Source organism: Manis javanica, chromosome 1, assembly GCF_040802235.1.
Source record: "Manis javanica isolate MJ-LG chromosome 1, MJ_LKY, whole genome shotgun sequence".
In the NCBI taxonomy this organism is placed as follows: domain Eukaryota; kingdom Metazoa; phylum Chordata; class Mammalia; order Pholidota; family Manidae; genus Manis; species Manis javanica.
In genome coordinates, this window is record NC_133156.1 from 209,045,080 (window position 1) to 209,072,421 (window position 27,342).

Below are 27,342 nucleotides of genomic sequence, written 5' to 3' on the forward strand. Positions count from 1 at the left end.
GAGCCCACAGTGACCTGGGCAAAGTCCTTGCCGTGAAATGTCATTTTATTAATTGATTGATTTTTTTTTTTTTTACAAAAATAAACATTTTAACAAACAAGAAGTACAAAAGCTTCTGGATATACAAACTCCAGGCGGGGGGACAGGCTGGTTTTGGTTGCTTTGCGGCTTTCACTGAAAGCAAATGAGGCAGAAAGGCCCCGGCCCCACCCCCGCCCCAGGTCCTGGCTCAAACCGCAACCTGCTCCTCCACCCCATGTCTTGGCTCATACCATGTGTGCTCCCCTGTTCCTGCCCCTGCGTGGCTCATGGGAGCTTCCTGTCACTTGGCCAGAGGCAGCCTCCCCTGGTACAGAATCACCCACTTCCCACAGCATCCGGGTCAAGTCTCCTGTTCGGAGCTCGGCTGGGAAAACACCCCGTGACCGATTGTCCCCACACAGCCCCTGCCAGGCTGTGGCATGTGCGACAGCAGCAGCAGCCAGGGGCTTCGGCTACATTCTCACACTAGGAACACAGTGATGGGTTGCCCACCGAACTGTCCCAGTGAGGGGTAGAGACCCCAGTGGGGAGCCTAGCTGGAGCCTTGCTGGCAACCCAGAGGGTTGGCGAAGCAGTCAGCACCCATGATTCCTGGCCCTGGAGCCAGCAGTCCCATACCTAGACTGGTAAACTCACATTTTAACATTTGGCATTATTGCACATTGTCCTGGTCACCTCAGTCTGCCTGGGATGTCACCTTGGCTGCACGCGTTCCGAAGTGACATGCAGAGCTGCGAGTGCAAGTCACTCCGTCCATAGGCAGCCCAGCCGGTGGTGACGGCCAGTTTGTCAGCTGAGCCCTCGGATCAGCCAGAGGCCCTCACATATGTAGTCTTGTTGGGATCAGGGACCACGTGGCTCCATCCCGTCTTGAAAAAGACCAGCTGCCGACCTGAGGGTAGAGGTGAGAGGTAACAGGACTGGGTGTTTCTCTCCCTGGAGGCAGGGCCACTCTTCCTAATGCAACTGCCTGGAGGACACATACACTTGCCTCTTATCTCTGGCTTCTGATGGGGGACACTACCTGTCAATCTCTTCTGGTCAAGAACAGTCATCTCCTGCAGGATGTCCTTTCTCACTGGCTCACCTGTCCAGGTGGTCTGGTTGGTGACCACAAAGGCCCGGCACTGGGCATGGCTCTCGCAGACGTCCACAGCCTCAGCCAGATTGAACACTGAAAGAAGGCAGCTCCCGTGGTGGTAGGATGGCCAGCAGCGGTAGTCTTCCTGGGGGATGGTGCTGCCTGGGAGGTGCCGGTACTCTGTGGGTTAGGAATGGGGCTCAAAAGAGAGTTCTGTGTGCCCAGGGTAAGAGCTGGGGCCACTTCCTGCTGGCCTTGGGGAAAGGAGGGTAGGCAAACTCCTTACACTGGAGGGCAGTCAGGGATTTTTGAAGAGGCATGCAAATGAACATGAAACAAAAATTACCTTTTGGGAATCCACAATGAGAATGTTTGCGGAGAAAGCGGGAGAAGGATCAGATCTCCCCAGTCAATATACAGAAAGAGCCCCCAAAGGCCCTGAAATCTCCTCTCTGAGGAAGCTGCTCAGCTGCAGGCCTGTTCACCTGAGGCTTTCCCGCTGCCCAGTAAGCCCCAGCTCTGGACTGATAATGCAGAAGCCCTGGGCCTCTGGCTACCCCGCCCTCCTGCCTCCTTCTTCTACCAGGGGCTAGACCAAAGTCCAGGGCTGGCTGTGATTTATAGCCCCATAAACAGCGTCCTAAGGGACAGAGCCAGCCATTGTTCACCTCGTTAAATTTTATTTACAGGGCTAACGAGGGCTCTCCCACCCCTAAGCCTGGCCAGAGCTCCTTGAATACGGAGTCTGCCCACCCCTCACCCCCTGCCAACTGTACTAAACCCGAGGGCCTTAGGGGACCACAGCCCATCAGCAGCAGTTAGAATTCAGCCTGGCAGTCTTGACTAGTTTCAGTGTAGAGCCTTCCTCCACCTCCAGCAGCCCTCCTAACCCCAGGATAGAAGAAGGAAAGAGAAGCAAACATGTATTGTGTTCCAGTTGTGTAAGAGGGACTGAGTTAATTGCTCTCACACATTTTACCAGGCATTAAATCCCCATAAGAATTTTTTGAGGCAGGTAATACTGAACCCAATTCACAGATGAAGCAAGTGAGGCTCATGGTGTAAGCCACCTGCTCAAAGTCAGTCAGTACATACTGGGGTTTGGAACCACCCAGTGGAGGGTTCTCCGTGTCCACCTCCAGTTCAAGGCAGAATCATAGTTGTTCTAGCTCAGGCAGAGATGAGACCCTCAATGGAAGGCTAAACAGTCAGAAGTCTCTGCCCCACTCCAAGTGACCCATACAGGGAGGATGAGCCACTTAGCCCACTTAGGGGCATCACTCAACCTCTGACCTGCTCCCCACCTCCCCAGCCCCTGGGACCCTACTGGGGCCACTCACCAGCTCTGCTGACTGCTGTGGAGTTCTGCAGATACTGCCCGCTCCGGTATAGGTACAGCACCTTCTCCAGCTGGGCTAGGGTCTCATCCACCCCCCAGGTGAGCTCTCCTGCAGAGTACAGTGTGACTGTGAGAGGGGCGTGAGCTCATGCCCTCCCTAAGGCAGGCAGCCAGCCACCTTCCCCTCTCTCCCTCTGAAGCCTGGGCCCAGATGGTGGGCGCACTGGGGACGGGGTCTGCCGCAGAATGCCATTTGAGGCAATGATGGTTTCTGGATCATGTGCTGTCCTGGGTCATTCCTGTCCACATGCCCGCTGGGGGAGGGGCAGGGTGATGGGAAGCAGATGGGCCCTGGAGAGTTCACCTGTGGCATTAACGATGCTGTCCAGCAGAGACCGTAGTGAGGGTGGGGCACTGTGGGGCAGGAGGTATGTGAAGAAAAACCTGGGCCAGAGAGAAACCGAGGGCTCAGTGGTCCAGCCTTCGGGGACACACCCTTTAACTACCCCAACCTGGGACAGAATTCCCAATCTGGCCATGGAGCCTACTCAGCCTCAGGAAAGGAGGGCTTTGGGTACATGCTAAAGGCACAGCTAACATCTTCCCGAACTGACTCAGAGGTCTGTTTTCCTCATCTATTCCCCAGGACCTCCCTGACCTTAGTCCCCCATTATACCCTTGGTTGACCAGTGTCAGAGCAGCCCCATGGCTGAGCCCAGTGAAGAGCTTCCGGACCTGAAACCAGGAGAGGAAGGGGCACTGCCAGCCTTACTGGCCCTAGGCTCTGAGTCTGATACTATTTTAAGAAGCCTCCAGCTGCTACCCTCCCACCCAGACTCCTTGGAGCTATTTTTAGCCTCATCAGCAGGAGCCTGAATGTTCTCTTCCTGACTGGGTGGAAGCCTTTCTCGCCCCTGCTACACCATTGGTCAAGGCTGAGCAACCCCGCCCTGGCTGGCCTGGACTCCATGTTGCCTCTCCGCCCCACCGTACCCTCCCGGGCCCACACTCCTTCGCTGGCCTTATTGAGTGGGGGTGGAGGTCACCTGTAGGCATTGTAGAGGTTGCGCTTCTCGTTCATGCCCTCACACCAGCCCTGGGCTGAGCAGGGCAGGGTGAAGTTCCTGGCTGGAAACTCGAGTATGCAATCAGCACTGCTTGCACATGGCGTCTCCTCCACACGTGCATCATCCAGATCTGTCACCTTCAGCTCGCCGTCCACCAGTACAAACTGTCGGGGGCGGAAGTCCAGCAGAGTGACAGAGCCCAGTGGGGAGTGGGCCAGGTGGTGGAGAAGGCGGCCCAAGCTCAGGCAGATCTGGGGAGCAGACACAAGATGGCTCACTGCTTCTCCCCTGTGAGGGGTCCTGGGGGACTCCTGGTGCTCCTGACTTAGCTGGGGGTAGGCGTTTCTCTTAAAGGTCCCAGTGCTCACTAAGGGGCCTTACAGAGCAACCCAGTGATTTTTTTTCCCTTGGCTGGCCTGACACTACAAATGACATGTAAGTGGACAGCAGGTGAGTCTGGGGATCATAAATCTCATCCCAAAGTTGCATCTTGAGTGTGGTTTTAGTTCAGTGTATGGAAATAGAGAAAGGGTGAAGATGGCCTTAAGCTCTTTTCTAGTCCTGGGACACCGGCCCTCCTGCAGCCGAGGCTATGTGTGCGGCAAGAGCACAGAAATGTCAGGGTCCTCTATATCTTGCTTTTTTTTAACCCTCTGGCTAATGGCTGAGTCAGCTTAGCTCTGTCCTTCCCTCCCTCTCCCCTGACTGAGGAGGAACTGAAGCTGCTCTGGGGTACTGGCCTTCTAAGGGAGAACCATCCCAGCAAGGAGTCTTGGGCCCGGGCCCTCCTCCCTGCTCACTCGGAATCGGTCGTCCCAAGAAGCCTGCAGCAGCTGGATCATTTCCACGGGGGCTCCCAGCTCCGTGATGGTGGTCAGGGTGTCTGGGATGTCCTCGCTGTCCTGGTAGCAGTAGCCATAGAGCTGGGAGAGGCCCGAGGCAGCCGTTAGGTCATAGGGTAGGGGTGGGGAAAGAGAAGCGCTGGGCTGTCAGATGCCCCTTACTCCGACCTCCGCCCATCTCTAGGCTTTTGCTTCAGCTCAGGCCAGAGGAGAACAGTGGTGTTGCCTGGAAAGCCTGGCCACCATGAGCTAATCATGTGCCAGGCACTGTGCTAAGTATTTTAATGCATGACTCAGTTCTTAAAATAACATTAAACTAGTAGGTGCCATTATTAACTCTAATATACAGATGAGGAAGCCAACTCAGAGAAGTTTAGTTACTTGCATCAGGTCACACAGCTCATAAATGTAGGAGCTAGGATTCAAATTTACACCATTCTGATTCCAAAGCCTGGTTCTTTCCAAGAATACTATTTGCTAGTTGACAAGCCAGCCAATAGTCATTATACTTCCTCCCCTGCTCCAGTCCTTGTTTATTCCTTATCAGTTCCTCTTTCTGGCAGCTTCGTTCTTTCTCCGCTTGGGTCTTGTGGGAGGAAAAGCAAACTCCTTTGGGATTGGTAGAAGTGCAAGAACAAAGTAAGGGGTGCATCCTTGGGTGTTCTCTTCATACTTGGTGGGCAGGGGTGAGGAGTGGCGGGGGGGTTCCCGTGCATCAGAGGGAGTAACAGTAAGACAAGGTTCCTGGGGAATATCAGTTCTTTGGGGAGCTATATCAAGACCCTCCACATTATCTAGGGGAGAGTCTTGATATAGCTTAGCTGACCAGGGCCTTCCAGGAGGCACAGCCTGACTGTCACTAACACCTAGACCAGCATCCACAGAGAGCCTTATTTCTCCTGGCCTTTCCTGCCACACTGCACATCACCTTGGGGTCAGACAGTGCTCAAAACACCCAGCACCCTGTGGGGTAGGAACACAAAGGCCAGGGGTCCAGGCCAGGGTAGGGAGAGGGGAGAGCTGCAGGATGAGGGGTTGGAGGGGAGGTGTGGCCGGGGAGCTAAGCCACGGGCTAGATGGCCCTGCATGCTATCACCCTTCCTGCCATCATTCACAGCTTCCCAGCTCCACTCCAGACTCCCACATACCCCTTCCCTTCCAGAATGGCCCTTCCAGCTCCCACTCTGAGTCCCAGTCCTGCTGGCACGAGGGAAGGCACGACTCAGTGTCCACCATCAGATCACCAGGACTGTGCCTTGGGGGGATCAGGGAGCAGTCACAGGTGCCCTCTCCTTCCCTCTGTCACCACCTTCCATCCCCATCCCCACATTGACCCCAGGGAGGCCCCAGACCCTGGCAGGGTTGTGGGGGGTGGGGGGAAGGTAAGGGGGGCAGCCCTGGGGCCTGGTTCTCATTTTCTTGCCCAGAGTCTGAGCCTTTGTGGGAAACTTCTGAAGGTTATTAAACACCCGGAGGTCGTTAAATGCCCTGTTAACGAGGTATTAATCAACACTCCTCAGGAAAAAATAAAAAGATACCATTAACCCCCACCCCATCCCCCCCAGGAAGTGAGAGGCTGAGCATTCCAGTCGCATCTTTGTTTGGGAAACGAAATATACTCTAGCAGGGCCAGAATCTGGGCCCAACATGCTGGGGGCCCCCATCTGAAGCCTGAGGCCCGGGCAGACAGAGATGGGGGAGAGGGAGGACCCTTGTGCCCTTTAAACCTGGGCTTTAGAGGCATCTATCATGTGAGGGAGTGTGTGTGTCAGACGTGGGTTGGGGAGGGGGTCACAAAAGATGGATGGAGAGATGGCACCTGGGCAGTCCCCAGAGACCAGAGCAAGTGGTGGGAGGTGCCCAGTGGGACATGCTGGCCTGGGTGTTTTCTATTAGAACCCACAGCACCAACTCTGGGGCTACCAGAGAGTTGGGAGGGGGCCTTAGGCAGCATGGGGGAGCAGGAATGCTACAAAATGTTCTCTGGCTCCTCCCCAGTTCAGCAAACCGTCAAATGGTTTTGAAATTTTAAACAATTAAGAGGTATTAGCACAGCATTATTTCTAGTTCCCAGCACACCTGTACTGAAGCCTCTTGAGCAAGAAGACCCCACAACAGGCCTCCCTGGCAGAAGTGGTGGCATTGCTGAAGAAGCCAGAGGGACACTGGCCTGGGGGTCAGGGGATAAATGGGGGAGAACCACCCTCAAAGCAGTAGCTAAACTTACATTAACGGACCCCTGCCCCCTAGGAATGGTAGCTTTTCACCTTCTCCCAGACAGAAAGGCCCTGGGACCCTCCCCACCTTATAACGCTCGTGCCCTAGGGCAACTAACCCATCTCTGACCCTGTAAGAGTCACATAACCAACCCTAGACAGACCTAGTGAGGGAATGGGTGAAAACTATCCAGTTTTTTTCTTTGATGTCTTCAGAATTGGGCTGGGAGCCTAACATTAAACTGAAGGACACATCTGTGATGTGTGGGGACAGTTGGCTAGATACTTTTCAGGAAGTTTGGGTGGGTGACCTAGGGTTTGAGAAGTTCCTTACATGACAGTAAAGTACATAGAACCTCAAACCTCTTAAGTGGATATTGAGCCAATTAACTAACACTTAATGTCCTGCTAAGTCACTCAAAACCTTCTCTGCTGCCTCACAATCTGGCCGACACCCCAAGATTTCCAAAAACCTTCCCAACAGCCCCTGGGAAGTGATGAGAATAAGATCCTCCCAGTTAGAATGGCCACGTAACCAGATGCTCACTCCCTGACGCTCCATACACAGCGTCAGCCGTGCAACCGGGTATAACCTCCCACAACTGTTGGTTCTGCCCAAGCTTCTGCAACAAGTTCTGGGCCTCAAAAGTGTCTGACCACAATTGGGGTATTCTGGGGAGACTGGGGGCCAGCTAGAGTATAAATGGCTCTCTGGCCAATCTCTCCTGTTCTACAATCCCAGCGAGGCCTGGGGTCCACCTCACTTCCAAGGAAAGGAGGGAAGTATCCCTCGATTTCTGGTTAGTTCTGCTGGGGGCAGACAGGTTATTTTGAGTAGACTGGGAGGTAGAAGATGTAGGTAGGTTTCCTCCGTTGGGGAGTCTGCACACACCCTATGTTCACTGGCCAAGAGCAGTCAGGGATTCCCCTCTCAGTCTGCTCAGACATGTGCAAAGGGAACAGTTTGTCTAATCCTAGGGCAGACTCAAGGACGGAGAGCTGTGGGAGAGGAGGAAGTGGGTGAGTTAGGGCAATCTTGGCACAGGCAGAGATCCACTTTCTTCGTCTAGTCTGCAAGGAACAATGCAGGGTCACCTATCTGCCCCTTGGTGAACAGGAGAGACAGAGTCCCATTTAGCAGGAACCTGGGCATCTAGTCTCAATCTTCTAGCCTCTTTGTCACATTTGCTCAGATAATGTGACATTCACACCCTCAGGCCCTCAGCCTGTCCCCTGAGCACTGAGTTAAGACCCTGACACTTCCCCAATAGTTCAAGGGCCTTCTTTAAGGCCTGGAGAACTCTAGGGTCACTTCTGGAAAGGGCAGTGCATTTTCTGGCCTACTACTCAATCATCTCCAGCCCTTCCAGTGGCTTCTGGGTCGGAAGGGTGTGGGGCTATTCTCTGGGAATCAAGACTGACACAGGGTCTCTTTCTAGCCCTTCCCAACTCCACTGCTGTCCCATCCCATCTTCAAAGCCAGACAAGTCACTGCTTGGAAGTTGAGAAAGTGGGGTTCAGATTCCTTCAAGAAATGGGACTCTACCGCAGCAACTGGAAGCCCGAGGGCTGACTTGTTCAGTGTCTTGGCGTGAGGTCATTTCCCTGGTGCTGAACACCCCAGTTCCAGCCAGAAGCAGGTCCTAAGTCCTAACCGACCCCACCCTCACCTCAAATTTTGGGACCCTCTGTCTTGGCCTGTCTTCAAGGGATATGGTGTGGAAGCTGGGAAACCCAGAAGTTCCTCTATAAAGGGACACCCACCCGAGGAGTGGGAGGCAGGGTGGTGTAGTGGCAATGGTCTGGGTTCTGTTCCTAGCTTAACTTGGGCACAATCATTGGGGCTGCGTTTCTTTACAAGACCAAGGGCTCTCTTCTAGCTAGTGACTGGGCACGTCCAGTCAGCACCCTCACTCCCGCACCCCCACCCTCATACCTGCAGCACGTTGGGGTGCCGCAGCCGCTCCAGCAGCACCATTTCCTTGAGCAGCTTGTGGGCCGCCAGGCGATAGCAGCCCCTCCGTGCCCCGAACTCGCGCACGCAGCTGCCCAGATCGTGGCCACTGAAGTCCACCGCCTTGAGCGCCACCGCGGCACCGCCAGGCAGGCGGACCCGGTACACGGCCTTGGTGTAGCCCGAGCCCACGTACTGTGCGCCGGACACGTTGCGGAGTGCGGCGCAGCCCAAGCGCGGGCCCGGCACGGGAGAGCCCGGCCCGGGAGCAGGGGGCCAGCCAGGGGCGCCGTCGGGCAGGGGCCGGGCCCGCGGGGGCCGGGGACGCTGAAGGCCCGGTCCGCGCGGAGCCAGGTCCATCAGGCGCCGCCGCTCCGGTCGGCCAGCCCCGGGCCCAGGGCCCCCGCGGGAATAGCGCTGCACCTCCTCGTAGCGCGCTCGGATCTGCCGGGCCAGCTCCCCGCGGCCCCCGCGACGTCCCGGGCCCGGGGCTACCGAGGGCCCGGGGGACTGGCCTGGCCGCGGCGGCTCCGACCCCGGTGCGAAGAGCACGTTGAGGACGGAGCCGAGCAGGAAAGAGGCGCAGAAACCCGCGGCTACCGCCGCCCGCCGGCGCCGCATCGCTCCCCTCCCCCCGGCCGGCCGGCCCCGCGAGGCTCCCCGGCCGGGCCCCGGGAGGCTCAGGCTCCGAGGCGGCTCCGCTCCGCGCCCAGCCTGCCCCCTGCCCAGCCCTCGTGCATGGCCCCGGCGGCCCCGACCCCGGCCCCTTGCGGGCGGCACATCGGCCTGACACTTGCCTCCCTCCCGCCCTGCCCCCGCTGCTTATAAGGCCCGGAGCCGCCCCCGCCCCCTCCGCCTCCGCCTCTCAGCTCCCGGCCTGAGCCCGTCCTCGGCACCGCCCCCTCCGGCCGCCCGGCCCGGCCTTCCCCGCTGACTGACAGCGGGACCTCCTCCCGTGGCCGTCCGGGCCTGGGAAGCGGCGCGGAGGCGGCTCCGGCCCTGCCCAGCCCGGGGCCCTCAGAACTCGAGTGGAGGAGGGGGAGGGGAGAGCAGCGGCCCACCGCGGGGTCGGATAACGGGGCCGGGGCTGCGGGATAACGGGACCGAGAGGAAGATAACGCAGCCGGCCGGGCGGCATGGGGAAGATGAACGGGCTCCGGAGGAGACGAGCAGCTGGCTGGACCCGGGGTGCTGGACCGCCCTCCCTGGGACCCTGGGCCTTGGGGCATACTGGGTCCCGTCTCCCGCGGGTGGGCTGGAGGTGGCGGCTCCTCGCCCAGTCGCGGGTTCGTAGGTGGAGTATCCGGGGTGGCGTACGCGGAGGGGCTGGCACCTGCGAGGGCGCGTGGGAAGGGAACTCTGGGATAAGAGGAATAATCATGAATTTTTCGGAGATTCGGGGTTTCCGTTGTCCCCGAAGTCCAGAATCGAAACCCCCCCGCCGTTATCCCCGCAGTTAGACGCGAGCGCCAGCAGATCACTAACCATTTGTAGTTTGTGCAAAGAATGCAGTTGTACCCACGGACGTGCGTGGGCCAGACTAGTCTGCGGAGTGCGTGCACTGGAGTGTCTGAAGGGACCACTGTGTCCGAGAATGGGAGTGTGTAGCGTGTGTGTAAATTGGTGCTGACTCTGTCAGGCTTTCTGGTTCCTCCTCCTCCCTCCCTGATTGCATCATTAGTGCTAATTGAGGGGCTTTCACACGCCAGTGCATTAGCTGTTTGGAGTGAGCTCCCTCCTCCTGGGAGAGATAAGCCGCTGCCCCTCCCCAGCCCAGCCCTCCACTTCCCCATAGCCCTGGAACTGTCCACCTAGATCCTCTGACCTTCTGGGCACCTTCCTACCGCCTTCTGGTCCTGGACTGGTTAATCTCTTTCTTCCCCCCAGGGTCAGAGATTGGCTGGTGAGCAGTAAGGGAGGTGGAGGAGGTAGCCGCAAAGCTTCCTCTCCAGTGGTTGTCCAGGGAGGAGAGATTTTCCTGCTGGGGGCTGAAGGGGTACCACGTTCTTAGAGAATGCTGTCACTGGGATGAGAGAGGGTACAGGAACCTCTGTCTGGTTCTTTTGGATGTGTAAGGGCAGAGGCCTGAGTCCTTGCTCTCCTGCTTGTTATTCCACTGTGAATCTCATCCAACCTTGACTCCTGGGGTCCCCTAAGACTCAGAGAGTAGGCCTACAGTTTAACTCACCAAACATGGGAAAAGCAGAGTGAGAGAAGCCACGATTCTCCTGAGAACCTTGGGTTTGGTGGAGTTTGGCCTGGTCCTGCTTAGCTGCTCTGCCCTGCGCTAGCCCATGGCTGCTGGGTGCGGGGGGAATGCTCTGAGCAGATGCCCTCCCTAGCCCTCACACCAGATGTCTTTGGTCTAATTAACTGTGCTGGGAAAACCAACCTGGGTTTGTAAACAGAGCTACTGGCTAAAGTCAACAGGGACCGGCAGCAAACAGCAAACATTCCCCTCACACTCAGCCTCAGTCCAGTCCAGCCCCCCTGGAGGAGCAGAGCTGTGCTGCTCACGAGGCCCCCTGGCCCACAGTGGGATCAGGGAAAGCCTGTCTGCCACAGGGACCCCAGTATGGCTGTTTCCTTACCAGTTCCAGGGGCTCTTCTACTGGGAGCAAATGGGGATTCTGGGAGGAACAGAGTTGCTATTCCAAGCTAGGCTCTGCTCCCTTCCAGCCATCTCCTTAAATTACCAGGCCAGACCTCCCAATCCATGAGGAAGCTGTTGTGGGGGTAATATTCCTTAATGCACTTCTTTTTTTAGGGTCTGCTCTGCCTAGGGTCTTGGAGAAGCCTTTGAGGTAGGGCTTGGCATTGTGGATCTGTAACTCAGAGTCGGTGAATGTAACTTGAACATTGTTAGTTTGTTACACATCATGTAGGTATTATAATAACATGTTCTGAAAGTAGATAATTATTCCTGTGATATCTTTGCCAAGCTTCAGTGTTTCTGTTATGGTTACTTCAGGGCACACAGGGGCCTGAGAAAGCAGCATGCATGTACACATGACACACACACGCACGTAAGCCCTTGGAACGATAGCCTCATACACAGGAACAAAGGCATTTCAACTTTCCTTCTCACACCCACTCTGTCTCCCTCACCAGCTCAGACACACAGACGTATACAGTCTTTGATGAAAATAGGTTTTTGGCCTCTGGAAAAAAGGGATTGAACTTTTTGAACAGATTAGAATTCTAAATTGGCGGTTCCTGAGTTCTTGACCAAATTTTGCTTTTTTTTTTAGCCACCCAGGGAGAGGAATCATCATTTCAGAGAATTGAAAAAGACACAGAATTGCTGCTTCAGCCTCCAGATCTACAGTTCGCCCACCCACGGCATCCCAAGACCTGGCAGGGCCCTTTGTCTGGGCCGCCTAGGCCAGAGTCCTCAGGCCAGTGCCCAGCTTGGAGTTCTGAGTGCTGTGTTCACACAGAGTTCTCTTCCAGTGCTCACTCAGGGCCACAGCAGCCTCAGACCGGAGTGTTTGCTGGTGTGAAGGGTCAGTAACTACAGATAAACTGTTGTGCGGCCCCTCCCTCTTTCTACTACATCCCTACCCGACCAGAACACTAACTTGGATAGCAAACCTCGTGAAGGAGGCAGATGGCCCAGACTTCAAAGTGGTAAATTTCCTGGGAAATGACTTTTAGAGACAATTCTTCTGTATGTTTTGTCAGATCATCCTAGGCTGCCAGGATCATAATACCAGCCTCTCAGCAGCCCTCTTTACTGTCGACCTTTTCCCACCAGCCCAGGTCCCAAACACCTCTTTGGAGTATTACTCTCCTGCTCAAAAGCCTGGAGGACAAACTGAACTGGCATGTAGGCCTCTGTGAGCTGGACCCAGAACCTCACCCTGTTCCCTCTTTCCATGCCCCTGGTGGGCTGCCACTGCCTCCTGACTTGCAGCCCTCACCGGCACTTTCCCACATTGCCCTCCCTGTTGTTCCTTCTTCCTGAAATGCCCTCTTCTAGCCTTTCCACACAATCTCTGCTAGCTGGTTCTTCAAGGTCTTCCAGAAATAGTGAGTTACAGACAAGGCTCCTCCAGCTGGAGTAGGTAGGTCACTGAGAACTTGAAGGTATATTCTCAGAGCTCTGTGGATGCATTTCCTTTAAAAAGAAATGTACAAAATATATTTCTCAGGTCTTGGAAACCCTGATGTAAGGAGCTTGGGATTTGGAGTCAGAGAAACCTAGGTTCAGATCTCATTAGCTGAGTTACTTCAGGCAAGTTAGTTAACTTCTCTGTGTATTAGTTTTCTCATTAAGAAAATGGGAGGTAATAATAGTACCTACTGCATAAAGTTGTTGAGTAGATGAAATGCAAAGACATAGAAAATCTTTGCTGGCACAGGAAGAGTACTCAGTATGTGTAATCTATTGCTAGTATTAATAATAATTTTGCACAAACATCTACAACAACATGTTAGATGACTTGGTTGGCTGTAACTCTGCCTAGAGGCAGAAATGACTTTACTTTCCATTCTGGTTTCCACTGGTGAAATCTTGCAGCCTCCTGGGCTTTCTCTGTGCCTGGAATTTTCACTTTTTCCCAAATCAGCAAACCAGTGGTGGATCAGCAGAGGCCTCACTGCCTCCCCAACTCGGTGGAGAGCTGTGGAGGGAAGACCGTGAGTCAGGGCCTGATTCCTGATGCCTCAGTGAGGACAGCAGGAAAGACCTCGGTTCGGTCCTCCCTGGGGCAAGGAGCTGGGCAAGGGAGGGGATTCAGGGAAAGAGGGGGAGGGAAAGGGGGGGAGCCAGGCAGCTGCTCCCCAACCCCCCACTTCCCTCAGGTAGGAAGTGAAGCTGACGTTTCCAAAATATAAAAACCAGATGATGAAGGTCAGGTTTCCTACACACTGGTGAGCGGGAGCCCCAGGGCAGAGTCCCCAGGAATTATCTGAGACAGAGATGGGAAGCAGAGAGGGAAGGAGAGAGGAGACAAGATAGACAAAGATGCAGAAACAGGGAGACTGAGACAAAACCCTCTGAATCCTGAGAAGGGTCGTTAGGCAAAGACAGACAAAAGCTGTGGCTTGGGAGAGATCTTTCTACCGTTTCTGGAAAAGAGCTTAGTTCCTCTCTGTGGGTCTCCATATGGGAACATGAGCCACTTTGGCTCCATGACCGTGTCATAGGGTAAGGCCCTCTAGAACCCCAGAAACCAAAGGCTCTGTGGGCCCTTGAAGCTCTCATTGCCCCGCTGGTCTTTCTATCTGGCCTTCGGGGTCTGTGGTCCAGAGTGTTCCTCTCAGGCTTCGTGTCGGACAGGGTACTTGTCTCCTCCCTCCTCCTCAGCCTCACCCAGCCAGAGTGATGCTCTGTGACAGCGTCTTTCTCCCCCTTTCCTGGCTGGCTGAGATGTGTCTTCTTCCTTCACTGTGTCATTGGATTGGAGGAGCTGGGGGGTAGGTGGGGCTGAGGATGGAGACAGCAGAAAGGTAGTACCTGTTTAGAGCCATCACCTGGGGAAAAGGAGCAGGGGGCTGCCTTGGTGTTGGACCTGGCCTAGATCTGAGAGACTGTCCTGAAGACCCTCTATGGGAAGGGGAACACTGAGGGCTGAAGCCCAGGGTCTCTGTTCCCTGAGCAGATGGAGAAGCAGAGAGAAGGAAGGAGAGGTGGTCAGTGGATCAGTGGGTCATGGATGGAGTCTGGCAGCAGAGGGGAGTGGAAGAGAGACTGTAGCCTTTGTCTGAAGGCCTTTGCATGGGAGAAAGATGGGGATGGTAGCCTAGAGGCTGGGTGATTAGATCTAACCCTTCTACTGTCTTTGAACAAGCCAAATGCACCCTGAATCAATGGGGTAACTTTTCTTTTAGGCCATGGTGGTACAGAAAGAACCAGTTCTTTTCAAGCAGCCTCAGGGCTATGGTTTGGAAAGTGGAGAGAAAAGAGGAAGGAAGAGGGCAGTTGAGTTTGTGCACCTGGTTTTGGACCTCTGGAGGGCTGACAGTTCTTTCATTTTTCCCGCTGCCCCTAGGGGCTGGTCTGGCCTCAGGCCCAGGAGGAAGACTGCTTCTTACAGTTAAGGAGGCCTTGGCCCTGCCTCTGCCCTCAGGAGACTATGGTGTAATTGGCAAGATGCACCCTAAACCATCAGGGACTAATACAAAGGAGACTGTGGAGGGTCTGGAGGGTGGAGTGGGTGGGCAGGCAGGAAAGAGCTGGCCCCAGCCTGGAACCCTGATGAAGAGCTGTCATGTCCTGAAAGCCTGTGCACCAGGAATCATCTAGCCTCTTGACGCATCCTGTGAAGTCCGTGTTATTACCCCCATTTTATAGATGAGTGAATTGAGGCTCATAAGATTAAGGTATCTATTGAATGGCACACAAATCCTGAGTGGCAGAGCAGAACACCATGAAATCAGAAGCAGTGACTCAGGCCCTGATTCAGGTCTTCTCTTAGTTATTGTTACGGGAGGAAAAAGAAAATTTCAGTCAAGGAGAGGCAGAGGCAAATAAATGCCACCAGTGGGAACCAAGATGGGGGGTGCATTAGAGTTATTTTTGCCATCAAACAACCAAGTTTGGCCATACAGATATATTACTTTATTATTCTTATTAATGCTAATGATAGATACACTTATTAAGTGCTTTTTATCATCACTTAACCCACTTAAAACCTCTAGGAGATACATACATTATTATCTCCAATTTTTCAGATGAGAAAATTGACAGGTTAGGAAATGTGTAGCAGAGCTGCCGTTTGGACACAGGTGCTGTGACTGAAGAACTTGTGCTCTTCCATCTTCTGTCCTGTATGGAGTGTGGTTCATGGGTTGGGCTGGGCTGGGCTGATTCAGCTATAAGAATCCCAAGGTGAGTCTTTCCAAGCTCAGCACTGCAATCCTGCTTCAAAGATGGTGTCTGATGATATTTGAGCCTTAAAAGGGCAGGTGCAGGCCCTGCTGGGGCAGGGGGCGGTGACGAGAGGAGGCAGAGATAGAAGCAGGCTCATTGAGAAGACACCCCATGACACACACATCCATGGGGAAACCACAGACTCAGGAGCTGAGAATAAACCCCCAACAAGGGTTTTTCAGAGACCCCAGTGGACACTGTAAATCATTCTTTCCTTCCCTATTCCTGCAGGGGAGAGGGAGCAAACCAGGAGCCATTTTACAAATGGTTAATGGCTTACAAAGGGTTAACGAGACTCTGGAAGTCTGCATGGAATTAGAATAATTATTTGAAAAATTCCAAAAAGCACAAAAAAACAAAGTAAAAATTACACAAAATCCCTTCAGTAAGAGAGGTTATATATTGTAAGATGTGACAGCCACCTTGCCTGCTCCTCCAAGCCCACCGGCAAAGGTAACCCCTCTGAAGGATGTTGCGTGTGAAGATGCCTCATGCATTCACGGTCACCTTCTCCCAGTGAGCTCCACTTGGTGATTGTCTCGTTTTGGTACCAGCAGACTCCAAGACACTTTAGAGTCTCTTTGATGCTTCCAAACTCAAATTCAAGTCCTGTGCCTCTAAAAAATGTTTTTTGGATTTGCTTTTGTTCGCTCACTGCCGCCTTCTCCAGTCGAGGCTCTTTCTCTCACATCTGTTCTGTTGACTGGGTCCCTTCGGTGTTCTCTTCCCACCTCAAAGTATGTAGTGGCACCAGATTCATCTGCCAAGAAGACCACTCCCGACACATCATTTTCCTGTTCTAAAATCTTTGATGATTCCCATCATGTGGAGGATAATTTATCTTGGCACTTAAAATCAGTTGCAATCTACTTCTTTTTTCCTTGTATCCACAAGTACTTCCTGACCCTGAGTTCCAGCCTGGCTGGCTGCTTCCCAGTCTTAGACCACACTCTGCTCCTTTAGCCTGGTGACACCCATTTCCCCATTCCCCACCTATCCAAAGCTTGCCCACGATTCAAGGCCCATCTCAAGCCTTTCATTTCCTGAAAGCCTTCTCTGACTGTTTTAGTTCACATCTATTGCTCGTTCTCCAAACGCCTGAACATAAGAAGTCAATACTTCATAGTTCAGAGAGACCCCTGGTTGGAAGAGATCTTGGTTATGATAGAATGGTAGTTCCCAGCCTGGAGCCCAGAGATATCCAGGAATCTGTAAGTGTATGGGGAGGAAGGGGTGGAGCTGTAGTAAATAGTTCAGAAAGTCTATAGGAAAATACACACATTTCATAATAAATTTGCCCAATCAAGGGAAACATTGACTTTTTTTGCTTGAGGCCAGAATTATATCATGCATTGGGTCTCTTGTGCTAATGAATGACACTGGTTGTTTATTTGAAAAAATAGGGGGAAATTATGTTATATTAATGTACCCTGGTAAGCAGACTCTTTAAAACATCTGTGGTTCATGGGGCAGCAGGATGAGAAAAAGGGATGGTGAAAAAATTGGAGTCATTGATCCTGCCCCATCTCCTGGCCAAAGTAGGACTTCTCTCTGATACTGTAATGGTGCAATCACCTCCCACCCCTGTGATGGACAAGCTCCCTCTTATAGGTAACCATGACATTATTTGATTATAGTTAATCTAAGCCATCATCCCAAGGACAGCTCTTCAAGTATAGGAATGTAACTTGAAAACTTCATTGGCTTCCAATTTCCTGTGGGCCAGAGACAAACCTTCTCCCACGTTCTCTGAGGCCTTACATACTATAGCCTTGTCCACCTCACCCACTTCTTCCTTAGCTATGCCCTGCCTCCCTATCTCTGCTCTAGACCCACTTACCCTCCCCTACACATCATTTGCACCTAGCTCTCTCCTCTGACCTACTGTTCCCTCTGCTTGGAATACTCTTATCTCCTCTCTTTGCCTAGTTACTCCACTCATCCTTAGAGCTCAGCTCCTAAGACACCTCCTGAAGGAAGCCGTTGCTGAATACCCATGGTAAGGATTCTTGTAGCCCTATGTACCTATGCCCTGCAATACCCATTGTGGTTGTAATTTCTCTCATTTCTGCCATTGGATTGAAGCCTATCTGCTCTGAACTGTATGCTCCATGGAAGCAGGGCCTCATTTGACTTCTGCTCCAAGTACAGCCTCATTACCTAGCATGGTGCCAAAACCTATAGGCAATTAGTTAAATATTGACTATATTGTTATTTTCTATTTCACTAGGCTGTTAGAAACAGTAAGTGCATGCAAAAGCACTTTGTAAGCTCTAAATCAGGGCCTATGATAATTTTAGGAGTGATTACTACTACCTCAGTGATGTTTCTTCAGTGACATTTTGATCTCCTAGGTGGACCCAGATGTATATGCCCCATGTCTCCTTCCCCCAGGCACCCCCTTAGCTTGGTAACAAATGGCCTGGCATATAGACTGAGCTTTTTTCCCCCCTCCTTTTTCTGTTTTAATTGGTTGTTGAAATAAAAAATAATCTAACCAAATGAAGTTCCCTCTAAGTGTTCAATCTTCTCCTTCCTCTCATTCCTTTCCCTGCTCTCAATCCTACGTTTATTGATCACCTACTCTGTACTAGACACCAAGAAAATAAGTAGGGACACAAAGATGAATGATGGAGTCTCTGTCCTGAGGTATTTCTTGGAATATTCCTATGTAAGAGGGTCCCCTGGGCCTCTCCCCAGACCATGCTCCTCTGATTACTTAGTTGCTGATAATGTTCCTCTCAAAGCAGGGCCCCAGGACCTCTGCACTTGCTGTTCCCTCTGACTGGAAAGTTCTTCCCACAGACCTTTGTCTGGCTGGCTCTTTCTCTATATATTCAAGTTTCGGCTCAAATGTCCTCTCATCAGACAGGCCTCCTCTGACCACTCTCTACCACATTGCTCTATTTTGTCCTCAGAGCCCTTAACATTCTCTGACATTATCTTCGTACGTCTGTTACATTTTTTACCTTTTTGTTGTTAGCTTGCCTCATTCAAATATAAGTCCCATGAGACCTGGGTCTTTGTTTTGTTCTCTACTCTATGCTCAAAACTCCAAGTAGTGGCAACATATAGTAGATCCCCCGTAAATGATTGCGGAAGGACTGCACTTGACAGTCCAGGAATGACTCCACATGATCTTCTGCCAACTCCAGCCATGCCCTCCCCCTCCTGTGGTTTGGACACCACAGTAATGTGCTTGTCCTCTGATTTTTTTCAGGATATCAACCTTGCACCAGAGGCTAAAAAAACAAATGTCTCCTCCTCAGCAATAAGAAAAATCCTCTCCTTTTGTCTTAACCAAACCCAGCCTCTTTATCATGAGTCTGGCTTGCTGCTTCTTGCATCTGTGACTTGAACTGCTCCCCAAGATTTACTTGCCTTGTGTCTCATTCCCTCAGGCCTCTATTTTGTGACTTTTAAAGTGACAATCAGTTAATCCAATAACAGAGTCCTGCTAATGTGCTAATGGGAGAAGGTGAAAAAAAGGCTCCTTCCCTTCTGACTCAGGTACCAGCTGTGCATTTAACAGGGCCCTTCTGGAGACAATTAAATAAATGCTTTATTGAAACAATAAAATTAATAGGGGTCTCATGGAACTCAATGAAAGGTTTTTAAAAATTAACTTCATTGTTTTTTAAGCTTCAGATTAAGCTTTGCTAGGCAAGGAGGAATGGGGAGGGTCAATTTTTCATTACATCAGGTCCCTGCCCACAGGGCCACACCTGAGGTTGAGATCCCAAGCCTGAGCTTTCGTTTCCCTGGGGACGTGCCATTCTGGCAGCCTGGCTCCAATGGGCTCTCCCAATAAGAGGTAAGATTTTTCTAAACCATAGGTTTGGTTCTGATCCTGGGACTGTGACTTCATAGATCGATTAATCCCAGGCTCCATGAGATTTGGGTGCCCTAGGTCACGTGTCCCGTTGAAGGAAATGCCATGATGACATTTGTCATGTAGAATGATTGAAACAATGGAGGTTGGGTCAACTCATTCTCCTGTAAAGTGGGTGGGATATTTGTATGGTTCTACATTTGTCTGGATCCTGGCCCATCTACCCCACCATATTGCCTCACACCCTTGCCCAGCCTTATAATCTTTGGTCACTCATTTCTTCCTAGGAACTATTTTCAGCCTCAAGAAAGGCCTAAGAAGTCAGAGTCTGTCAAATCAGAACTTGAGGTCAGAGATTTTGGAAAATCTGTGGGTGGTTCTGCTAGGGGGAGGAGAGGGGTGGGCTGGGGAGCAGGTATGATGTGGGACTAGGGCACCTTCTCATGAAGGATTTGCCCATTTGGAGGGAGATGGGACCCTGGGCAGGGAAATTCTTATGGAGGATGTGGTTCTCTGTCTAGATGGGTGGAGCTGGCATAAGACTGTCTCCAGGACCCCTCATTGTTCCTATCAAGGTAGCACATTGATTCGAACCATCTGTGGGCTTGTGAGCTCTGATTAGACTTGGCGTTTCCAACCCTGGGCTCCTGACTTACGCCCTGTGTGAGTGTGAGGAGCAGCCTGGGGGTGCAGTTGAAGTCCAGGCTGGACCCTCTGTCTGAGTCCCAGACTCCTTGCCCCCAGTGACTCAGGGTACATGCAGCTCCAGGCCCCTCCCATACCCTGAGCTGCCAAAGGCATTGGGAGGGTTTCTGAGCTGAAAGTCAGAAGGCAGCTGCTCCCAGCTCTGCCCCTAACTATTATGATTTAGAGCAAGTTATTTAGTCTTTCAAGGTCTCAGATTTTTTCGTCTGAATAATGGGGATAATGATACCTGCTGTGGTTGTTTTTGAGGATCAAATGAGGCATAGGTGTGATCACTGTGAAGTACCTGAAAAAATGATTGTACAAAGAGGTGGTGTTCCCAGTCTCAAGGAACAGGGCTTTCTTGTCCTGGAGTTGCCATCCTCTGAGTCCTGGGTTCAGGGTGTCTTTGGGCTCTGGAAAGAAGAACAAAACGTTTGGGAGCTCTGTTTATTAACTCCTTTGGTCCCTCACTTGTCCTTGAGGGCTTCTACCCTCTTCCCCCCAACCCCCCGCCCCACCCTTCTGGTCCCTTAGACTGGAGATCTTGGAGGTGTCTGATTCTTCCCACTCCTTTATCCTTTTATATCCATTCTGTCAGCACATCTCATTTCTTCCTTTGAAATCTATCCCAGACTTACCCATTCTTTCCTGATCCCACTGCCATCACCTTGGTCTAAGCCATCATTGCCTGGGTTTCCTTAGCTCCCCAACTGGTTTCCCTGCTTTTAGCTCCCCAACTGGTTTCCCTGCTTTTACTCTTCCTCCCCTCTGAGCCTTCCTGCAAAAGGCTGCCAGATTAATCTCCCCAGCAGTCCCTAATGATCTCAAGGCCATCTTCCTCCTGCTCTCAGTCTTCCCCTCCTTGGCTGCATCTGTGCTCTGCAGCCTGGTTCCCCTAGTGCTGTGCCTGTGCACAGGCCATTTGCCCTGCTTGGAGTGGGAATACCATCTCCTGTACTGTCAATTCTCACCAGTCTGCAGCATCTAGCTCAAGTTGCTAGCCATGACCTCACCTCAGATTTTCTTAGGGGTTGTCTTGTGGGACTATCTCCTTGCTCTATGTGTCCTAAATTCTTCCTGCTTATAGTGACAGTGCTGATTTAGTATCAATTATTTTTCATTTCTTGTCCCCCTGCTCTGCCTCCCTTACCTAGATTATAAACTCTCTGAGGGCTGGGACCCTGTCTTCTATCTTTCCTGTAACAGCTAATCAAAGGCTGGATGTCCTGTAAAATCTTGGTTGACTGGGTATATCTTGGTGCCTGAAGACTGAGTGCAGACAGGCTCTATTCTGCATAGAGATTTCATGTGGCCTCTCCTCCTCCACCCTACCTCTGCTCTTCAGAATCCTTCCCCCCTATGTCTTCATCCATCAGTAATAAAGCAGGAACAATAGGGGGTTTCTTTCTAATTAAAGGGAGCAGTTAGTGTTTCCACTTCAAAGCCCCAAGAGAGAAGACTTTTGTTTCTAGGGCCTGGGAGCTCTGGAAGCCTCAGTGGGTAGGGAAGTGTAACTCCAGGCCCAGCCAAGCATTAAGCTCGTGAACCTGAGATTCCCCCCATTTGCAGGCAGAGAAGCTCAAATTTAAAACAACAACGTAACTTGGTAACTTGGGCTCTGATAAAACAGTTGGGGGAATTTCTTCTCTCCCAGCGTCTGAAGCCAATGTTATTACAGGTGTGTGTGCTTGTCTCTCCCACACCCTACTCAGCCTGCAACCCCACCACACAGCACACGCACCCATGCTATGCCACACACTCACACACATGTGGGACTCACAAAGAGCATAGAGAGCACTTAGTGGGTCCACCCCTCCCTCCCATTCTCAGGGCACTGTGCTATTCCACACACATATCACCATCCCACCTCCAAACGCTCAGGAACTCTGGCTTGAGAGCGGTCCATTCTCTTTTCGGCTACAGATTGGCTTGGCAGAGAGGTGTTCTCTTCCTCCAATGTTCACCAGCCACAGGCAGATTCTCAATGCTAGGCTTACACTAATTCCCACCCTGATTATAAACTTGCCCCTGACTCTGACCAGGACTGAGACCCCAAAGCCGTCACAGACTGAGTGTGAATATGGTCCTAGACTGAAGCTCCAGAATGGTCATGGAGCATGTCCTAACAGTAGACCCAATAAAGAGCATAGAATGGGTCTTTGATCTAACAAGTCATCTTATAAATTTGATCTACTGATAAGAAAGATGGGAAGAGACAGCTTTTGTTCCAGTTCCACAGCTGGAACTCTGTAAAGCCCACATCATCCATCCATCCATATGTCCATCCACCCACCCACCTGTCCATCCTATATTGAGCACCTGTGTTTTGCCATATAGTGGTAAGCAAGCCTAATACAGATCCCATCCTCCAATATCTCAGTGTTAGATTAATAGCATGGGCTTTTGGCATTTAACAATCCTGTGTTCAAGTTCTGCCTCCTTGGGTCACTTTGGGCAAGTTTCTTACCCTTTCTAAATCCCAACTTTCTCATGTGTAAATTGGGGATAATCTATCAAGTGCTAACACAGTGCTTGGCACATAGAACATACTCAATAAATAATGATGATCATTCATTTAGTTATTCATTCCAGTGGGGATATAGATATAAACACCTATAATTACAAAATAGCAAAAGGTCTGTTCTGGTTACATGTATCAGGTGAAGGTGAGCCCAGGGGAGATTCTGGGCCAGCTGCGGATGTAAGGGAAGGCTTTTGTGGGGATGGGGCTTGGGAGCGTGGGTGGAGGCAACCCTTGGGTAGAGCCTAGAGGGAGTAGGAATTTGTTTGGCTGACCAAGCCTGTTGGATCCAAGAGGTAGAAATAACATGCATGTTCCACTGGGTCAAGAATGGCATCCCCCCTGCAGACTAGGGGTGGTATATTTTGAAGAGCACTATTCCCGTGACACATGTAATCAATGCATGCTGCTAACTGACGAAGGTGAGAGTGCTTTAAGCATCCCGGAGTGGCTCAAAGGGCATTTGATGATGGTGGTGGATGGTGATGGTGACACACGACATGCTGTGATCATGGTAAAGCAAAAACATGGTTAAGAAATAAAGGGCGGAGGTCTTCTGGCTGCACACCTTCCTTCTGCTCTGACTTTGCTTTTTTACCTCCTTTCTTTCCTGATACCACCCCCTCCCTGCTTTCTTCACACTCTTTTGTCTCTGTAGAGCACAGAGGGACACCCTTGTCCTCCCTGGTTGCTTTCCTCACCCCCTACAAGGCCCCTGGTCTGAGGTCTGGTCTGGCTTGACGGAGGGGAACTGTTTCCGCGCCCCTGTGAGGCAGCCAGCAGCCAGCATGAGGCATGGCCGCCCTGCTGCTGGCCTTGCTTGCTCCCTGATTATTTCTCCTTAATTGGGCGTAAAGAATGCAAGGAATGTGGAGTAGACCGCATGAGGAGGGCTGCTGCAGTCCCTCAGGGATGCAGGATTCTGAGCTCTGGATGGAAGAACCGGACAGCCCCTGAAGTGCACAGACCGTGTGTCATTCCTGGAGCTGTCCATCCCCCCTTCCCGCCCCAATGGTGGTAGGCTCACTTCTCCAACTTTTGATAGGTCTCTTACCTGCTCTGGGCCTTTCTTCTCTCTTCTTTCCACACAAAGAATTTCATCTGTTTGTAAAACTTGCCATGATCTCCCCTCTTCCCAGGAGTATGCCTTGGTTTAAGCCCATCTGACATTGTTAATCCTTATCAATCTGTAATTCCAGATGGAACTCTAAAAGCTATTTATTCTCCTCTGGTGGAGGAGGGGAAAGCCGGAAACAGTGAATGCTGCTGGGAATCCTGTGCCTGCGGGAAGAGGTGAGTCCAGGAGTGAAGCCCGGATGCTTTCTTGTCAGGAAGACAGCCAGGCGAGCCACAGGTGGAGGGTGACTGGGCATTGGAGGTAAGCGCTGCATGTATTTCCTCTGCCCACTCAGGGTCAAGCCTCCCACCTTCTCGGGTGGAGTGTGACATGGAGGAGAAAGCACAGGTTGAGGACTCAGATCTGGGTTTGAGTCCTGGTGCTGTCTTGTTGTCTACTAGCTGTGTGACTGCAGGTGACTTTTTTAATCCTTTTTGAGACTGTTCCCTCATTCTTAGGAGGATGGTGGTATTTCCACACTTGGAGGGTTGTAAAGATTAAATTAGATGTGCTAAAGCATATGAAGAATGTAGTAGGTGCTCAGGAAATATTAGTTTGGTTCTTTGGAGGACATGGGAAGCAGGGAGTTGAATTTTTCTAAAAGAGGGTTTGTTTCTTGTGATTACTTCAGTTGGCCATCCCTAGAGATCATTGAAGGGACAGGGTGAGGCTGTGAAACCCAGTCCTTGGACTTCCACCCAGAGACCATGTCCCTGGAGCTGTGCTCTGCAAATGAATGGGTCTGTATAGCATGCAAAACAGAAGTGCAAGCAGTTGGAACACTTGGCAATCCCAGTGCTGAGGCTCTGGTTCCTTAAGAGAGGACAGTGACAGCTGTCTTCCTTGCCCCACCCCAACCTCTCCAAAGTCAATGGCTGGTTCTACAATGGGAGGAGTTCAGGGTATATTTAAAGACAGACTTCCTGCCCAGGAGAGATGTTCTGTACTGAGATAGCCAATCTTCCCGCAATAGCCCAGTGTGGGCTGATCTCATTTTCACAAACAGGACTGGGATGGGGGCTGGCTGGGGTACAGGCCAAGCTCACCCAGAAGTGGGGGCTGGGCAAGTGGTCCTCTGTGGTCTTTTCCTATGCAGGCTCTGCTGGCCACCTTTGACCTCCCACCTCCTCTACTCACTGGTTGGAGGCTTCCTGGAGGTGTTCTGGCTGAGAGTGGCAAAGCTGAGAACGTGCTGATTATATTCTGCAACTTCTGGAAATTTCCTGCTGTTAGTGATTTGCAAACTTTCCTAGAGATGAAAATCCAAAACAAAGTGGGAAGTAAATGGGCCTCATGAGTGACGGTGCAGGGAGCTTTATCATTGGCGGTGTTTATGTGCAGGAACCCCTGAGCAGGACTGTGGGCCCCTTCATCTTTATGGCGGCCAGAATGCTGGGTATTAGCAGGGCTTAGGACAGAGGCTGACCTGCTGGGCTGACACTGACATTTCCCTCCGTTTTTGAGAGGCAGGGGGAGCACTGCTGCCCTCCTGACAGGAGGTGCCCAAGGAGAACCCCAGGGCCACCAGCAGAGAAGAGTTCCAATAAAGCTGGTTCTGCAGCTGGAGGCTGGGGTGGGGAAGGTCAGCAGGAGTTCATGAAGAACGCAGAATGACCGTAATGAGAAGAGACCTTAATGGGTGGATGAGGGTGGAGTAGGCATTTGAGGGAATCTAGGTTCCTTGGGACCAGGCTGAGCCTGTTCATGAAGTCAGAGGCTAGACCTCTCTCTTCCTGAGCTGCCCCACTCCTGGAGCCCAGAAGGATTTTCTGCGCATTGTCCCCTTCTTAGCCCCCATCCCCATCCCCATCTGGGTCCACATTCCTGTCCACAGCCACAGCAGTCCTGGCGGCAGCCATAGCTGAACCACATCTGGGGCTCTGATGGCCGCATCTGCATCCGCCCCTCTCAGAGTCAGTTATTTCTACTTGACTTTTATCTGCATCTGTGGAATCTGGAGGGGATCTGTGGATGGTGGGTCCCCAGCTCCAGGAGCTGTCAGTTTCGGGGGAAGGGCTGGGGAGGATTCTGTGTCACCAGGCCTAGAGGAGCTGCCCTGATGCGCTTCAGCTGAGAGCATGGGCTCCCACCTCTCTGTAGTCATGGATCCCTGGCTGTTTGGTTCCAGGCAGAGACATCTGGGGAGCAATCCTGACAGAGCCTAACACCTCCCTCCTTAGGTTCTCTGCCTCTCTCAGTCCTACTCTGCCTATGCCACTCACCCTTCCTCCAGGAGCAAATTATCATTGTTACTGACTCCAGGTTATGGCTCCCAAATGACAAATGGGGGTGGTAGCAGAAGAGAAAGGACACTCATGTTGCATAAGGGAGGGACATAAATGTGGGGTGTGGGAAGAGGGCACAGGTAGCTTCGAGGAGTTCCCCTCGGCTATTTCAGCGGGGCCTGGGCTGGTTTGGAAAGGCTCCAGGTAATGTCAACATGCAGCACTAGGGGCAGGGGCTGCGTGGTCAAGATGGTCTGTGCTTACAGGCCAGGAGTGTGCAGGAGAGAACTTCTGGCTTTTAAGTCAAAGCACCTTGGGTCTCCCAGCTGGCCTCTGATCAGACTTCTTTGTGTCCAGAGTTCCCTGGCTGGCTTGCCTTCTCAAGACTGAGGGAGAGTGGGTGTGTCTGTGTCGGGGGTGAGGGCGGGCACACCGAGCATTTCTTGATTTGGTCCTTCCTGGTTGGTTGGACAAGCGTCGTGGCCATACAAACCCTGACACAAAACTGAGCCAGGACAGGATAAAGGACACCCGGGGAGCAGTACCTTCTCTTTGGGCTGCCCAGACCTGCTGATTTCCTGGGAACTTTGCAATCCAGTGTCCCTCTGAGTGAGGTCTTCCAGGGTGAGGGGGGTAGACTTTCTGTGGCTTCCCTCACTGGACTACAGAAAACATGAGGTTTGGGGCAGAGAAAGGCAACTGGAAAGGTCCTGAATGGGACAGTGTGTGACTGTATAAACAAGCCCATCTGTGTGTGTGTGGTGTGGTGATAAATCATGAGGCCTAGAAGGTCATCATCCCTGTCCTGATCAAGGACTCCCCTTATTGTGTTCTGGAAGACTCTGGGACCTTGTGCTTTAGAATGGCATTTTGCCTGGTGCATTCCCTGGGATGAATCAGAATATTAGCTGAGCCCAAGTTAGAGTTGGCTGATCAGGGAGAGCACCCCAAAGTGGGGGGTGGGGTCCTCAGTGGTTCTGCAGAGCTGACAGCTAACCAGGTTTGGGGCTGTTTTCCTAGATCATACCCTTCCCACCTCTGCTATGATTCTTGTGCCATGCTGCAGTGGGTTTCCATGCTCTGTGACCTCAGAGCCAACCCTCACTCAGTATCTGAGCAGAAACCCCATCTGGATCTCATCTCATCCCCACGCAGAAAGAAGACATCCCAGCTGAGGCTCCATACTTACCCTGTGAGATATTGCTGGTGGGGGCAGTGATTCCAGCGGTCACATCCAAGACTGGCGACACTTTACCCAAGTAACTAACCCAATCTCCCTGAACCTCAGGTTCCTCATCTGTAAAGTGGTAGTGATGGTAATGCCTAACTCCTTGGCGTGGTATTAATTAAGTACAGCAATAAATAGAAAAAAGTCTATTACAGGGCCTGACTTCCTAAGTGCTCGGTGCATGTTAACTCTTACTGTTGTTGATTCCCACCCCCCGACAGCACTCTTCTGTGCGAGTCAAGCTTATGATTCACATGGGTTGGGGTGAGAGCTGCACATTAGGGCTACAGTAAGGTTTTGGATAAGGATAAAGA

The 27,342-nt window shown here is 51.9% G+C and overlaps 2 protein-coding genes across 4 annotated transcripts; one reads left to right on the forward strand and one right to left on the reverse strand.

The window, feature by feature from the left end:
* On the reverse strand, positions 1–9,345 carry PKDCC (protein kinase domain containing, cytoplasmic). 3 transcript variants are annotated; one of them, XM_036990817.2, is made up of 7 exons: positions 8,524–9,342; positions 4,330–4,452; positions 3,509–3,780; positions 2,827–2,906; positions 2,464–2,571; positions 1,067–1,303; positions 1–934 (listed from the first exon to the last, which is right to left on the reverse strand). In XM_036990817.2, exons 1-7 carry the CDS (start codon positions 9,160–9,162, stop codon positions 849–851), a joined length of 1,545 nt encoding a protein of 514 aa, XP_036846712.1. In that variant the 5' UTR covers positions 9,163–9,342; the 3' UTR covers positions 1–848. The 3 variants fall into 3 exon arrangements, with proteins under 3 accessions (XP_036846712.1, XP_017533059.2, XP_036846713.1); XM_017677570.3 differs by having other exon boundaries at positions 3–934; positions 1,130–1,303; positions 8,524–9,343; XM_036990818.2 differs by lacking the exons at positions 1–934; positions 1,067–1,303 and adding an exon at positions 1,310–2,008 and having other exon boundaries at positions 8,524–9,345.
* LOC118967010 (uncharacterized) lies at positions 9,280–27,342 on the forward strand. The gene is made up of 5 exons (XM_036990847.2): positions 9,280–9,325; positions 9,483–9,827; positions 11,793–12,047; positions 23,658–23,751; positions 26,821–27,342. Exons 1-5 carry the CDS (start codon positions 9,280–9,282, stop codon positions 27,017–27,019), a joined length of 939 nt encoding a protein of 312 aa, XP_036846742.2. The 3' UTR covers positions 27,020–27,342.

Bases quoted from the DNA above. Each gene is read 5' to 3' on its own strand.
- PKDCC (XM_036990817.2), bottom strand. From the start codon at position 9,162: ATGCGGCGCCGGCGGGCGGCGGTAGCCGCGGGTTTCTGCGCCTCTTTC. The intron at 3,781-4,329 runs GTGAGCAGGGAG...TCTGCTCCCCAG, and splicing joins CTTGGGACGACCGATTCCGA to ATCTGCCTGAGCTTGGGCCG. The intron at 935-1,066 runs GTAGTGTCCCCC...CTCTACCCTCAG, and splicing joins TGACCAGAAGAGATTGACAG to GTCGGCAGCTGGTCTTTTTC.
- LOC118967010 (XM_036990847.2), top strand. From the start codon at position 9,280: ATGGCCCCGGCGGCCCCGACCCCGGCCCCTTGCGGGCGGCACATCG. The intron at 9,326-9,482 runs GCCTGACACTTG...GCTGACTGACAG, and splicing joins CCCTTGCGGGCGGCACATCG to CGGGACCTCCTCCCGTGGCC. The intron at 23,752-26,820 runs GTGAGTCCAGGA...CTGTTTTCCTAG, and splicing joins TCCTGTGCCTGCGGGAAGAG to ATCATACCCTTCCCACCTCT.